Source organism: Eleutherodactylus coqui, chromosome 1 (genome assembly GCF_035609145.1).
Source record: "Eleutherodactylus coqui strain aEleCoq1 chromosome 1, aEleCoq1.hap1, whole genome shotgun sequence".
In the NCBI taxonomy this organism is placed as follows: Eukaryota; Metazoa; Chordata; class Amphibia; order Anura; family Eleutherodactylidae; genus Eleutherodactylus; species Eleutherodactylus coqui.
Genome location: NC_089837.1, coordinates 353,374,337 through 353,390,732, shown reverse-complemented (window position 1 = coordinate 353,390,732; position 16,396 = coordinate 353,374,337). Strand labels below are relative to the sequence as shown.

Here is a 16,396-nt window from a genome sequence, read left to right as displayed (position 1 = left end):
ATCGAGTACGCTAATACTCGAACGAGCATCAAGCTCGGCAGAGTATGTTCGCTCAACTCTAAGCAGGACATAACATTGTATTTTTTTTGCAGCCCGTGCAAGAAAAAAAGACCGCACACTGTGTTCTGCACAGGGGCTGCTGATTACATTGTAGTTAGCCCACGTGGGAACAAAGGAGCTGATTGCAGAGCCCAGACTACCTTCAAAGTTCTGCAAGCAGCTCCTGGAGACTCATTTGCACGCAAATGAAGCTGATAAAGTACTAATGGACATTATTTCCCATTAGTACTTTATACAAAATGATCGCTAAAGCTCCATTTAGACGGGACGAATGTTGAGCAAACGATGCCCGACACTTGTCCTTGTGTGTCCTCGCTCCCTTGCTGTTGCATGGGAGCTAGTATCTCTGGTTCGATCACAGAGCGGCCAGCAGGGGGGCGGGCGGCTGCAGGAGATTTCTCTCCGCTCTCCCCCGCTCTTTTCCATTGACTTAACATAGTGGCCATTCAATACTAAACAGCTACTGTTTACACTGAACGGTCAGCTCATCGTCCATGCAGCATAAACTACGGACGATGAGCTGATCGCTGATCGTTCAGTGTGAATAGCAGCCATTCAGTATTGAACGGCCGCTATGTTAAGTCAATAGAGAGGGTCGGGGGGGGGGGGAGCGAGGAGAAATCTCCTCCAGCAGAACGGGAGCTAGTATGTGCGGGGACGAGTGTCGTCCCGTCTAAATGGAGCTCTAAACTTTTAGGCTGGGGTCACACGGGTTGTGTTCTCGGCGGAAATCTCGCGGTTTTGCAGCAGCGAAAAACCACGAGAATTCCGCTGGGAAAGCACAGCTTCAAAACTCACAACACTTAGCTGTGGGTTTTGGAGCGGCTTTGATGCATGCTTTTCCGTTACGGCCAGCTGTCCCATAGAGAGCAGCACATCCGCAATAGAAAAAAGAATGGACATGCTGCGTCCCGGGAATTCGCGCTGTAGCACCAGCTTCTGCCAACTTTGCCGCGACGGATTCGCCGCCCCGTGTGGACGAGATTTTTGACAAATCTCATCCACATGGCTGGCTAATCCTGAGGTTAGCGGCCACAGGCGGATTCGCCGCAGCAAAATTCCGTGGCAAATCTGCCCCATGTGACTACAGGCTCAGTCTTTTGAAAAATTGTCTTTGCTTGTAAATGAGCCTTTACTCTGTGCACTCTATTATTTTTTTGTTTGCACTTTATCTTTAAATATACATACTTTTGTGTTATTTATGGTATATATGCTGATATATGATATTTGTTTTATATATTGTATGGCATATGGTATTCAATATACTATCCTTGGTTGCACAGACTCTTCTGCCCCATGTTGTGGGGGCAGTATTGTTTGTTTTTAAATGTTTTTCTGTGCGCTTCTTAATGAAGTTCACATTCATTTTTTGAGTGTGCGTTTTTTTACATCTTGTTTCTTTTTTCTCTTTTTGTTATATACTTGTTAATGTGGATCCACAGAGAATTGCATTGCAAATTCTGCATGTGGATTTTGTTCATTCACAGGGCCAAAATCTGTGTGCAAATCCACAGCAGAAACTTGCAGCTAAGCTGAAATCACATACCTTTGCAGTGTTTGTTTTGTCTTATTGGTTTTGCTTTGTCCAAAGAGGGCTGTGAGCTGCCAGGAGGAAAAATGCATCTTTCTTTTTTTTTTGTTGGATTACAACAGACGTGTTTTTGGAAAGATGGTAGCTCTTGCCACCCAAAGCCTCATAGATACTCAGTTCAGGTGAATTGAACACACAAAGGAGAGACAGCATCAGCTAAACAGCATTTAAGCTATAGCATCCTGAGAATGGCTATTGAGAGTCGAGGACCGTATCAGCAATCTGACCACATCCAAGGAAGCCTCACAGATGGACTTTCCTGCTAGGGAGATCTGCTGCACAAGGTTAGCGAGTTTTTTCTGAGCAGCAACAAAATATACCTTGATGGAGTTGTTTAGCTCATTCACTAGTTACTCTGCTGACGCAAAAATACATTTTTTTTTGGTCATGGTGATTCTGGAATGATGAAGCCCCCATCATAGGCAGAGTGGTATGTTTGACAGATAAAGGGTGTGCAACAGGAAAGGTGGTGGTGGGTGTCTACTGTGGAGCAGAATAAAAAGGAAAAAAAAAGTCAATCAATCAGTCATCTTGTAAGGGATACATCACATCCAAGTGTCTGGAAGGTTCCACTTATGAGAAGTAACTTCTTTCCTTCTCATTCTGACTTTGAATATTGTTGACTATATAGAATGCCTGAAGGAGAAACTCTCTGAAGTGGAGGACTCTGCATCTTTAACATGTAACATTTTTCACAGCTGTGGTTAATTTGTGACCTCACCTATAAACCTTTGTTCTTGGAGAGGTCAATGTATCCCTGGAGGAGATATGAATGAGGCTAGTGCGACCAAAGATTAGTTGAAGATTATAGAGGTTGTCCCACCTATGGGTTCTACAGCACTTCAAGACATTACGCATATAGATGGAGCAGATCGATATGCTCTTGTCAACCTTAGGTGTCACTCCTTGTAGTCGGAAAAAGACTGGTCGTCTTGTCTGGTTCTGCCTACCATGTCCACAATGGATTTATACAATTAGGTGAGGTCTGACTTAACCGTTAACAGAGAGTACAGCTTGTGGGGGCTGAGCTGTGGACATTGTAAGGGATGGTTCACTGACGTGCTCTCTTGATTGCAAACTGTTGCAGAGGGGTTCTGGCTGGCCGCACAAATTTAGAATTCGAGTGGGAGCATGCAAAATGGGTGGCTATGACCAATCCCTGTCTGAAGGCTTCACCTCTGGGTTCCAACAGGATTGTCAGACGCACACCTCTGGATGCAGAAGGTCATGGGGTCTGTAAAGCTACCACTTATTGGTGAAACAAGTGGCTGCTAAGGGAAGGTAGAGGGGCGTATCTCGAAGGGCACAGCTTACCCAAGCAGATGTAGGTCAGAGGAATCTTAGGAGTAGGAGTTCTTGCTGATTAGTAAAAGGAGGTAATTCTGAGTAATGCTAGAAACAGCTTGCTAGCTTTCCATTAGTTATTCATTGAAAATGCCCTCCCTGTGTGAGACCCGCCCCAGAGGAAGTAGCCTAGCTAGGCCTAAAGCCAGACACTGAGTTTATGATGTGGCCCTGGCGACCGAACACCACGGGGGAAAAAAAAAAAAGTGGGGGTCATGAAGCATGAGCAGCTTAAGAGAATAACGGGGGAATGGACAATCCCTCCTGCCACCACAAAAAGGCAAATATGTGCTAAGAGAAGTATGACTGCTAGGAGAAAGCTGCTGCACCATGGCACTTGGAGAGCAAAGAAGTCAGAGAAAAGGAAAAAAGTTTTGGGCAGCACAATGGCTATTTTCACTAGCATAGTAAAATACTGACAGATACTGCAGTTCACCTCACTTCATTGGAAACGTTGCCTTTAATACTAAGCCAGGCCAAGGGCACTGCAGTGGGAATGGAGTTGGGCGATTCCTGCAAACATCAGCTCTTCATCAGCGGAATAATACTGCCTGAGGTAATGCGGTTCACCATACTTCTGGGAAGAGTGAAGAGTCGCTGTCTCTGGGATGATTGCTGGGTCTAGCCATGCATAGCTGCTAAATGACCAAACATGAATCGACAAGGCAACTGTTAGGCAGATTCATAACTGGCTTAAAGTTCATACTCAAAAAATGGTCATAAAAGGACTTCACATCCAATTGGAAAAAGTGGGGTACCACAAGACTCTGTCCAGGGCCCAGTAGGGTTTAACATTTTTATACATAATCTAGATGAGGAAATTGTGTGGGCAAATTTGATCAGTTTTTCCTGAAAGCTAAGAGGGAGAGAGGAAGGGAGAAAGCTAGGATTTCAAAAAGATCTATATAAGCCTAAACAGTGGGCCACGACTAGCAGAATGATATTTAACAAGGAGAAATGCAAGGTCCTACATCTGGACAAGAAAAAAAACAAAAAAAAACAAAAGCCATACAGAATGGGAGGAATTGGGCTAACCAGCAGCACATGTGAAAAAGACTTGAGTATACTAATAAGTCAGACTGAACATGAGTCAACAATGTGATGCAGCATAATTCTGGGATGTATTAAGAGAAGCATAGAGTCTAGATCACATGAGGTAATTATCCCCCTCTACTCTTCCTTAGTCAGACCTCATCTGGAATACTGTGTGCAGTTCTGGGCACCCCACTTTAAACTAGAGCAAGTTTAGAGAAGAGTTACCAAGATGGTGAGCGGTCTTCAAACAGAGGCTGGACAGACATCTGTCTGGGATTATTCAGTGATCCTGCATTGAGCAGGGGGTTGGACCACATGACCCTGGAGGTCCCTTCCAAGTTTACTATTCTATGATTCGAATACCAAGCCAGGTCATTGTAGTAAGAATGGAGTTGGGTGCTTCCTGCAAACACCAGCACTGTGCACAAGCGAAGCAGCCCAGCAAGCAGATTTGCGGAAGGCCCAAACGGTAAATCCCAAGCAGATCTATTACAGACCAGCAATCATTTAAAGCTGGACAACCCCTTGTAAAAAAGGTATATATTTTTTTCATGTGATCCACTGAAAATCAAGAGTGCACTACTTTACACTAAATGTAAAAAGTCCACACAAACAAATAGAGAATTAAGAAACACCAGTCAACCATATCATTACATTCAAAATTAGGCAGCAAGAACACAGTCAGTTTTTGAAGTTGATGTGCTGAAAGCTGGAAAAATGGGCAAGTGAGTTTGGCAAGGGTCAAATTGTGATGGCAAATCAACTGGCTTACGGTATCTCCAAACAGCAGGTTTCGTGAGGAATTTCCAATATGCAATGGTTAGTACTAGAGATGAGCGAGCGTACTCTGTAAGGACAGATACGCGAGCGAGTATCGTTCTTTACCAAGTACCTGCCTGCTCGCCCGCAAAGATTTGGGTGCCGGCAGAGGAGAGCGGGGAACGGGAGGGAGACCCCCCCCCCCCCCCCCCGCAACACACCGCTCGCCCCCGCCAGCACCCAAATCTTTGCGGGCGAGCTGCAGATACTCAATTAGGACGATACTCGCTCGAGTATCTGTCCTTACCGAGTACGCTCGCTCATCTCTAGTTAGTATCTACCATAACTGCTCCAATGAAGGACAAGGACAACTGGGAAACCCACAACAGGGTCATGGGTGCCCACAGCTTAGTGATGCATGCAGGGGAGCAAAGGCTACTTCTATCCAATTCAAAGCCACAGAAAAGCTACTGTAGCACAAATAGCCAGCAATGACTTTTTTTTTTTATTTTTTAGCAATGATAGAAATGTATCAGAATGCAGCACTTTGCAGCAGCTGGCTGTGCACGAGGCTGCGTAGCACACAATAATAGGGCCCATGCATACGTGTGTGCACTTAATCTATGTGCTGTGTTTCGCAGATGGCTTATGGACCCATTAGAGCGAATTCAGCTATATACATGGGTGTTTTTCACACAAGATTGCAGCATGTTCTATTGCAATGTCCACTGCCTGCGAGTCTCGCCCAACACACAAATGTGTATCCATGTGCTACGCAATGCGAGTTGTGTCCAAAAATGTAGAGTGCGACTTGCATATGCCAGGGTGCAGCAGTCTTTACGCATTAATATTATGGCTGATCGGTGTAGATCAATGTATTTAGCTGTAGGACAACTGGTTGCAGGAGTTCTCCTCCACTACTCTGCATGTGCGCAATAGGAGACTAGGAAAAGCAAGACATACCCCCCTCATCTAAGACATGCATCAGTAGTTGATTGATCGGGGTCTGACGCTCGGAATCACTGTTCATGAGCCGATTGTCTGTCTGCACTGCTTTCATTTCCTCCCATGACCGCTGAGGATGATGTCCAATCCTGCTACACAGCAGTATCCCATTAAACACTATATTCTACCTGAGAAAATGAACAGTTAACAGAATCCTCTGGTGGAAATGTGGAAAAATAGAATTCCAAATCACAACTACTGGGCAAAGCAAACTATTTAGGACCTCTACACACAACCATTTTAACCCTTTCCAATCCAGTTTGTATCCTGGTTTTCCTAGGGGGGGGGGGCTTACTCTTTTTCTGCTGTTATACAATGTGGCTATCTGCTGGCTAAAGCCAGTACTGCATGAGGTGACATGTTGGATAGTCTCTGACAGCAGAGAGGCTGGCAATATACAGTAAGAGAACCCTGACGGATGTCTTCCAACATCGGAGCTGTACAGCCTTAAATCATAATGTCTTCAGAGGTCAGACAGTGGATTGGAAAAAGTTAACTGTAAAGATGTAAAAAAGGCAGGATAATACATGAAATGACAGAGACTACTAATATTGCCCTTGTACTTTATTTCTGGCTCTGTGTGCAATGAATACAGTGAGATGTTTTGGCAGGAACTGTACAAGCACTGAAATGCTGCTCACAGTACATTTTACATCACCAATTAACATGAAGCTGATACAGAGTAAGCTTTCCTGCTAACCTTTAAAAAAATTAGGCACAAATCAAAAACAATGGAAAAGCACAGTGCTGGGGCAGAGAATATGCATAAATAATGACTTAATTCGTTGTTTTTCCACCAATAGATCCAGGTTTTGAGGCTGCAGAACAATGCTGCAGTGCCAATTTTACAAGTAAAAAACAGTAAACCTGTAATAAAATATTGGGACCATTGATTCTTTTTAAAACAGAAGCCAGTTTGAGTGGTATAGACGGAGTGGGCAGGCACGCTGGAACTGTGGGGGATGTGTAAAATTGAGCACTGTCAAACCAGTGTAAAATTTCTTGGTTTCTCATGGAAAACAAATTTAAACTACTTTTATTTTCTTCTTCCAAACCACAGGTTCAGCATCCTCGGTTTCTTCCATTGCAATGATTCGTCTCTTTACAAGCTACAAACTCCTCCGGTCTGGTGAATTCCGACAGTTGAAAGAACACTTTAAATGATTTCAAAGACCTTTTTCAATTCAACTATGAGTTGCCAGTCTGTTTTCTGCATCTCATCTCTAAACCAATTTTTTAAAGCATCAATCGACTGCCGGGTGATCTGAAACAGGAAGAGAGCAGGAGGTTAACAGAATGCAACGAAGACCAACTGTACAGAATTCAATAAACTCCAAGTAAGAGAGTCTATAAAAACATTGTAGTCAAAGATATTCAACAACCTACAAAGCAGAACTTATGAAATAGCCTGTGGTCAAATAAAAAATGTATCTCAACTGTGGTCATCCCCCTCATGATTACCACCACTTAACCAGATACACTCATTTTTTCAAAAACATTCCACATAAATTATGCAACCTTTGTCTTCTCTGAAGGACCTTACTTTTCTATCAGCCCTTAAAAAATGCCAGCTAATCGATATTGAAGAATTGGCTCCCATTAGCCTGTTAAACGACCGTAAATTTCTACATAAACTTCTACAGCAATGTAGAAATTTCATCATAAAACACTAATTGAGGGACATTAAATATCTGGAAGACTTCCTTCTCCTCTCCAAATCCTCACCTAAGCTACTTTACAAAAGTTGCTACTTGACTCAACATCACCCAATACAATGATTTACATTAGGGCCTAAGAGACTCGATTAAATAAGAAATTGGCAAAGGACAAATGAAATGAATCCTTAAGCACTTTCACGACTTCTCCAGCTGCATGAGAACACAGGAGGGGTCGTTGTTAAAATATTAGCAAGGTAGTACAAGACCTCTGTGTTACTTAAAGGGGTTGTCCCGCGCCGAAACGGGGTTTTTTTTTTTCAAACCCCCCCCCCCCCCCCGTTCGGCGCGAGACAACCCCGATGCAGGGACTGAAAAAAAGAACAGCACAGCGCTTACCTGAATCCCGGCGCTCCGGTGACTTCTATACTTACCGGTGAAGATGGCCGCCGGGATCCTCTACCTCCGTGGACCGCAGCTCTTCTGTGCGGTCCATTGCCGATTCCAGCCTCCTGATTGGCTGGAATCGGCACGTGACGGGGCGGAGCTACACGGAGCCCCATAGAGAACAGCAGAAGACCCTGACTGCGCAAGCGCGGCTAATTTGGCCATCGGAGGGCGAAAATTAGTCGGCTCCATGGGAACGAGGACGCCAGCAACGGAGCAGGTAAGTATAAAACTTTTGATAACTTCTGTATGGCTCATAATTAATGCACAATGTACATTACAAAGTGCATTAATATGGCCATACAGAAGTGTATAGACCCACTTGCTGCCGCGGGACAACCCCTTTAAGAAAGCTCATATCTTCTCTTCAGATGCTTCGCTTGAGCTGCCAATCAGTTTCAGGTACCTTGTCTCACATTTGGCTCTCGTGCCCAAAGCTTACGGATTTCAAGTGAATGATCATTCGTAAAGCATATTTAACTGATATTGATATATTAGTTAATCTGATTTTACTTTGAACCCCTACTTCTAAATTTACGCCTTCGAAACATGACCTTATAACTTGGATGCTCATGGTTGCCAAACATTTAATCCCCAAATACTGGCATTTCCAAACACTTCTACTATTCAACAAAGGTTTGAAACAATTGATTAGCTATACAGGTCTAAAGAACTTAATGCTTGGAAAACCACCACTTAGGGCAAGTTCATACGTTGCCGATTTGCTGCAGATTTCATCCTCTCAACTGAATTAAAGTTGAAGGGGGTAAAACATTTGCTGTGATCTGCGTTGTGTAAACGCACACTAGGGGTCAATTCCTATCTACTGAGTCAATGGACCACATTTAGCCAAACTTTGTAACAAAAACTACTATCTTCTTTTTTTCCCCCTCAAACATCTTTATTTTAAACTTTTACAAATATTCTTCATTATAATAACAAAAATAATAATAATAATAATACAATAATACAGAGATAAAATCCATTTTGTAAAAATACAATGATATTCTACAAAAAAAATTTCATTTCCTGACATAATATTTTATTTCCCAAAGGTACAATGTAAATTATATTAAACATAATGATCACTTGTGCCATTTCCTTATTATAGTTTACTCGGCACTTTCAATCCTCCCATTATCTTTGTCTGAATCTGAAGGGGGTACTTTCAATATATCTGCCTTCCTCTCCTCCTATTGTCCCCGTCCAGACCCTATCCCATGTCTCATGTTCTGTTCCAGTCCGGTCCGTCCCGTTATCCTGCCTTCTGCTGATTTTCAGTCATCCCAGAGAGTCTCTAGCCTCCTCTATTAGGTACCAGGTTGTATACTGAAAGGGCGTCACTATCTTCCTAATTTCTTGGTCGGTGTAGTGGAGGAAGATCTGCCATTTTTTGAAAAATGTTTTTGCTGCCTTCTCTTTGTGTCTCTCTGTCTCCGCTCGCTCCATGCTTAATAGGTGTTTAAGTTGGGCTACCAGCTCTGTTATTCCTGGGATTGTTTGCAGAAGCCAATGTTTGAGAAGAAGTCTTTTCGCTACTAGAAGAACTATGTGGATGAATCTAGGGAATTTTAGAGGAGTAGATCCGTCTGGCCCTGTCCTCTCGTCATTGTGGAAAATTACAGTTTGTATCTCCCTGGGTATTACTATTCTCCATTGATCCTGTATATACTTGATGAGTTTCTTCCAGAAATCCTGCACCTGAGCACAACTCTATATGCCATGACGTAGATCTGTGGCTGGTGTTCCCCGATTTTGGGCACTGTGTGATGCGCTCTAGGAATGAAGCAGATGCTGGAATATCAAAGCCATATATAGCATGATGCTTGATATTGAAGAAGGTTTCCCTCCAGGTCTCACTGATCAGGCAGGCTCTGATCTCTAAATTCTTTTTAATGTATTTCAGGCATTCCTCTACTCCAAAGTCCAAGTCATTTTACGTTCAGAGGTACTGGTATATTACTGTAACCATCTGATTCTTTTTCTTGTGAAGATCTCTGATCAGATAATAGTTCTATCATGTTGATCTACATCTACTTTCCTTTTATATTACATTTTATAAATAACATTTATAAGAGACTTGATGGAAAAAGCAGCATTAAAAAATAAAACCTGTTCTTTTACATAGAAACTAGTGCAGGCAGCGAGAGGTCTGTGAAGCCTACAACTTCTGTCAGGACGGCCTCCCATACTGCAGATCACAGACAACTAGGGGCCAGATCACAGTTAGTAATGTTTCCAATCTTTATCAACTCTGAACTCCAAAGTAGCTACAGAACTCAGACAATCCCCAATTCTGCAGTGCAGTAACTGATAATACATGGTCTACTGTGTTAGAAAACCATACAGAAAGCACAGTGCTGCTATTGGATTGAGTTTCTAAACTCTCAGGAATACAAAAATCTACATGATCAGTGACCTTTCTGATCCATTACTGGGGACCCATGTACGGGCTGAATGGAAACCCCCCCCCCCCCAGGCAAAAGGGGTTGGGGATGTGGGGTTGTCTTGGTCAATCGTCCCCCCCACCCTTTTTTTCCTGCTTTCTTTGCTTCCATTTTGCCTTTTTCTCATCTTTCCCCCTATACCACTGTCTCCTGCACCTCCCCCTTTATCCACACCCATCCTGGTCACCCTCCCCCTGTACACCAACCAATATTCTGTTCCTACCAGTTGTTGTTGATAGGGACAAGTTTTTGAACATTTAAGACCCTGTACCTCACTGCTGTATTTAGCAATGTTAAATTTTAATTGTAAGGAATTCAGGGGAAAAAAAAAAGAAAACCGTGCCCAATGTGTAGTAGTGCCTGCCGTACAGCCTCAAGAGGATTGTCTGACATTGGGGGTATCCAACACGTTATTTTAAATCATAATTGATGCTTAAAAGGGGTTGTGCCAAGTTATCTCCTACACACAGGATAGGTGATAAGTTTTCTGACTGGTGGAGGTCCAAACGTTGGGACCCCTACCAAACCCAAAAATGGGAGTCCGGTGACTGGAGTGGAGGTTGTGCAGGTGCTTCAATATTCTATTAACATCAATGACAGCAATGGAGATTGACGAAGCTCTCGAACTCCGTAATCTCTGACACTGTCACTGAAGTAAATGGAGCGGCAGCATACCAGCATGACCTCTGCTCCATTCACTCGGGGAGCCAGACTCCTGTTCTCAGGATCTATGGGGGGGGTCACAGCATTCAGACTTCCACTGATCATAAAGTTACACCCTGTCCTGTGGATAGATGAATAATTTGGCAAAACCCCTTTCAATGACATGTGGAGGTTTGACACTGGAGGACTGGAGGACAACTCCCTATCCTGCAGCATTGCCTTTACCAACCACTGAACACCATGAGAATCACTGCAATAGACTTAACTTACCTTGCTAACAAGGTGATCAGTAGCCTCAAAATGTCTTCCATACATCTTTGGAGACTCCCCAGGAATAGGTTCTATCTTCACACAGACTTCTTGGCCCTTTCTTGCTACATCTACAGTCTTGTGGTTGATCTCAATGCTGGTAACTATTCCAATATCTACGAACTAAAGACAAAAATTTACTTTTCACAAAGCAGGCTACCTAAATACATCACGTTTGCTAAAATAAGTCCTTGCCTACTAAGTACTTTGCTACAGCTCAAAGTATACACTATGATAACAGAGTCTGGTTCGGGCATATATCCAATGTATAGGCTGTAGTAGCGCATTTTACAGAAATTCTGTATGCCCACGCTGTAAAACTGACTTATTGTGAAGGTATACACTGAGTTAGGGTTAAGATAGAAGAGTAGCCTGTCTAATATTTACATAGTAAGGAGATTACGCACTTGTTATATAATGAATAGTAATGGAGCATTAGAAATGAAGTATCAGATGACTTCTTAGAACTTCATTTATGGTAACATAATAACCAATGGTATAATATACAAACCATGACTGTGTAAAGCATACGTCAAACACAAGGCCCGCAGGCCAAAAACAGTTTTCTCATTTTATGTGGTCCACCGGCCGTGCATTAAATCTTAAAGGGTTACTTAGGCAGCACTGGCCGGGCTACACTGGGGTTAGGGCGAAAGCCGCTGCTCCGATCCCTGTGTACAGGCCTACACTCATAACTGCAGGTGCAGCTCACACAGAAACCAATTACAAGAGCAGATTCCACTGATTTCAATAAGATCTGCAATTACAAGTGCAGATTCCACTGATTTCAATAAGATCTGCGATTGCAATTGTGAGCGCTGGCCTCTACACAGAGATACACCAGAGTCGGAGTGGAAGCCACTTCTCCAAGTCTGGTGTATCCTGGCTGCGACAGCGAGTGCTGCCTGGAAAACCCCCTTTATAGGAATTATACTCACCTTGCCTGCAGCTCCGGTCTGGTGGTGGCAGCCCCTGCCGAGTCTGTGACCGCTGACGCCTGTGCTGAGGTGAGAGGTTAACGATGGCAGACTCAACAGGGGCTGCCACTGCCAGACCAAAGTTGCAGACAGGGTGAGTGTAAAGCCAATAGGAGTGCTGCCCAGCCAGAGGCCTATAGGGGGTTGCTATTGGCCTTTGGCTGGACAGCATCCCTGGAACTATTATGGAGGGTGTGTGTATGTGGGAAGGGGGGGGGGGGGGGTTCACTATTACTGCAGCCATTGTGGGTTCACAATTAGGGCTTCTTCACACAGGTGTAAGAGTTTTTGGTCGTGTAAATACACTGCATATTTGTACATGCAAAAAAGCAGACAGGCTCATTGAAATAGTGCGCAAATACACTGTGTATATGCAGTTTCCCTGTGTATTCCCTGCATATTTGTGTCCACCCATCCAGGAGGGTGACCAAGGTCTGGCTTAGACCGAAACGCATCCCTCCTGTAACCACGTCGTGACACTTTTCAATAAAGGCTTAGCTAATTCACACCACCGATGGCTTAAACTTTTTTGGATTTATTCTGTGTGAATATCGTGAAGGACTACAGGAGTTTGCATCAGAGGCTGGATATCGAGCCCATTGAAGCGGGGTGGAAAAGAAGGAGGTGATGAGCTTATAAACTTTTGTTTTGTGCTACCATCCACTTTAATAGCCTACTGTGGTGCGCAAGATGCACCAAAATAGGTCTGCTGGGTATTTTTTCACGCGATTGTACATAATGTGCAAATATGTTCATGTGAACAAGCCCTTACTATACAATTACAATCGGCAACCATAAGGCTGATGTGGCCCTTGGTGAAAATGAGTTTGACATCCCTGGCCTCAAGTGAATGACCAAAACCTTGACTTACACTCTTACTTGGTACACATATGGGTGTTCCCTGTTTGAGTTGACCAGCTTCCACAATCACTCCCATGACAATGGGATCCCGAGAATTAAAGATAAACTGAGGAAGAATTTTCATTTTACATGGGAATACAGCAATATGCCTGTAAAAAGGTAAAAAAAACAAACAAACACAGAACTGGGTTTAGAAAGATGTAGAGAGGACAGAAAATCTAAAGTTTGTTAATTTAAAAAAAAAAAAAAAGCTATAATTCTTAGTATTAGCAGTTTAAAGGGATTTTCTGGGAGTCAAACAAAAAAAATCTATTGAACATAGAATGCTGTAAAACAAAGAAATAGGGCATACTTTGCTTCACTCGAGCATAGAGGCCCCAGTCTCAGCTGCTCCGATCTTGGAAGAAGCTGGTAGTGTTCATATATCATTCACTGTACATGTAAGTCTTCAATTACAGGCTTCAGCATTCAGGTGCTATTCACAGTATTATCATGGCAGAAACCTGACGTCACTGATAGCTTCTTGCTAATTTAGCATGACGGGCACCAAGACTCCTGCACAAGACCAGGAACCAAGTGGAGTATACATTTCTTTGGCTTACAACATTCCATGGCCAACAGATTTTTTGCTTTTCTAGATACACTGCTAAATAAATTATATCAAGCTATGGTAGTTACTTACTTGAATTCTTCTTGCTTCTGTTTTTTGTAATCTTGTCTATATTTAGTGAAGGCATCAAACAAGTGATAGATAATTTCAGCACTAAAAATACGTACACCTAAACTATCAGCCATTTCTTGAGCTTCTCTTTCAATTCTTACATCAAAGGCTAAAATCACAGCATACCTGTGGAGGGAGACAGAAAGATGAAGCCGATTTCAGACTATATAAACAATAATAAATTTAAAGGCTACACAACTTCAGATAACTTTTCAAAATAAGGTACCATGTGTGCATATGAAGAACACCACCATTTCTGGTCACAGTATGACTGGTATTTGTGGTTCATCTGTGATTTTCAGTTCTCTCTGAACTGATGAACAGAGGCAACTGTTATGCTGTGATCTATACATTGTGCTCAGAAAAGACTGTAGATTATGCTTCCTAAATTTTTGTAACCCACCAACAGCCTCCTCATAGAGGACACTAGAAAAGTACTGAGCAGTGGAGATGCGATTTTAGTAGCTGCAACACACTACACAATGACTATCAGCTGCAGACAGCATTTGGGTGAGTCTTTGCTTCTCTCCCTCCTCCTTCCCCTTCCCTTTGTTCTCTCTAGACTTCAATGAGCAGATGTCTTCGCTTTCTGGTCTCCGTCTTATCTCTGCTACTAGAAAACAGGCAGTGGACAGCAGATTAGAAGAATGGGAGACCCCCTTAGTGGTCAACCTTTAGAGGGATTTTTCATGCACAAAATATTTTATGTTAAAGTTATTTGCACTTTTGCTGGTTATGACATTTAACATTTTTTGTAAAACTACAAATATCATTCTCCATTAAGACTCCAAATTACACTGAAACAGTCTCAGAACCGGCATCTAAAGCCATTAACCCCTTTAAGATATGGCCTAGTTTGGCCATAAGGACGCAACAATTTCTTGGGGATTTTTATCGCCACTTTTCAAAAAATATAATTGTTTTATTTTATTTTTCTGTCGACATGGCCGTATGACTGCTTGTTTTTTGCGTGGCAAAGTAGTTCTTATTGGTACCATTTTTGATTACATATAATTGTAAAACTTTTATAAATTTTTCTTTGAAGGGCAGGGAGAAAAAAAGGGTTTTTTATTGTACAAAAGTGGAAAAACCTAATTAGTAAAAAATGTAATTCTGATATCGTCGTAATCATACCGCAGGAAGAAATTATCATGTTTATGCTGCATGATTAAACGCTGCAAAAAAAAAAAAAAAGAAGTCGGCAAATGTGTTTTTTTGTTTTATTTTTTTCACATCGTTGCAATTAAAGTCTCATGAACGGTTAAATTTTTTAATGAACAGAGCTTTGGGAGGGCTTTTTAATGTGATAAGCTGTAGTTTTTAAATGGTACCATTTCGAGGTACATGCCGCCTTTTTAATCACTTTTATTGCGTTTTCTTGGGAGGCAAAACAAAATAGTTTATTTAATCCTACAGGATGTACGTATATGTCCTGGGCGCATGGTACTTTACACATGACGCAAGCTTTACATCCTGTAGCGTTAAGTGTGGGCTCAAAAGTGAGTGTGACCAACAACCGGCCTCCTAATAACAGTAAGGGATCGGTGAGAATAGCGATCCCCGCTGTTAACACTGTACATGCCACGATCAATGTACATCACGACTTTCCCTTTTAGTATTAAAAAGATTATAAAATTTAAAAAAAATCCTGCATTTGTTATCGTATCCATAACGACTGGTTCAATAAATTGAACACACTATTTATCCGGCACAGCAAAAAACATGAAAAAAACCCCCACCAAAGACTGAGGCAAAATGCTTATATTTCTTTAATATGAACAACAATACTATTGAGTGGCAGCAGCTTTCTTCGAAAGGCACTTATTCGAATGAATGGGCCATCACAGAAATGCACAAAGGGAGAGATGTTGTTTTGAGTCTTTCCTCTTTGGGCACTAGATCCTCAAGCTCGGGATCACCCTCTGCTGTCTCTATATGCTTAAAGAGGTTATTCTTCCTTCTATGAGACATCATACCCTCACAACCCACTGATTATTTATGCATAACTGCGTTACAATTTATCATTTACAGTGTCTGATTTTACATTACATAATCAAAAGGCAGATGAACACCTCAATAATGTCCCAATCTATAAACTGTATACAGCAAAGAGTTTACTACATCACTTACTGAGGATCATGCTCCAACATCACAGACGCCTTCATGACATCTTTTTTATGTACAGGTCCTATGTTAATTCCAGCATACTGTGAGAGTGAAAGAAAAAAATGTTTATGTATATATTCTATCTTTATCTCAAGTCATCACAGCCGGCAATGTGTAGTCAATAGCTCAGAGCTGGAAGGAGAAATTGTGGCTTCAAAAGACAAGTGAGTGACACTTCCAAGTCTGCATAGGAACCACACTTATTATTCAGTGTAAGTGCATGCCAAAAGAACGGTATGCGATTGATACTTCACCGCAGGTCACATGTTCGCTCCAATTTATCTTACGGTGTAAAAGAGTCCTAAGCCATCCGTCCAGCTTCACTGACGGATCCCCTACTGAGGTTTAGGCTGAAC

The 16,396-nt window shown here is 42.4% G+C and overlaps 1 protein-coding gene across 2 annotated transcripts in view; it reads right to left on the bottom strand.

The window, feature by feature from the left end:
- Positions 1 to 6,340: 6,340 nt before the first annotated feature.
- The window catches only part of EIF5B (eukaryotic translation initiation factor 5B), a 59,907-nt gene continuing 49,851 nt past the window's right edge, over positions 6,341 to 16,396 (bottom strand). For both annotated transcript variants that reach the window (XM_066577107.1, XM_066577115.1), the window contains 5 exons: positions 16,005 to 16,081; positions 13,836 to 14,000; positions 13,164 to 13,302; positions 11,277 to 11,438; positions 6,341 to 7,058 (listed from right to left, as the gene is read on the bottom strand). In XM_066577107.1, the coding sequence (XP_066433204.1) occupies positions 6,951 to 7,058; positions 11,277 to 11,438; positions 13,164 to 13,302; positions 13,836 to 14,000; positions 16,005 to 16,081 (651 nt within the window). In that variant the 3' untranslated portion in view covers positions 6,341 to 6,950. The remainder of the gene's footprint in view (positions 7,059 to 11,276; positions 11,439 to 13,163; positions 13,303 to 13,835; positions 14,001 to 16,004; positions 16,082 to 16,396) is intronic.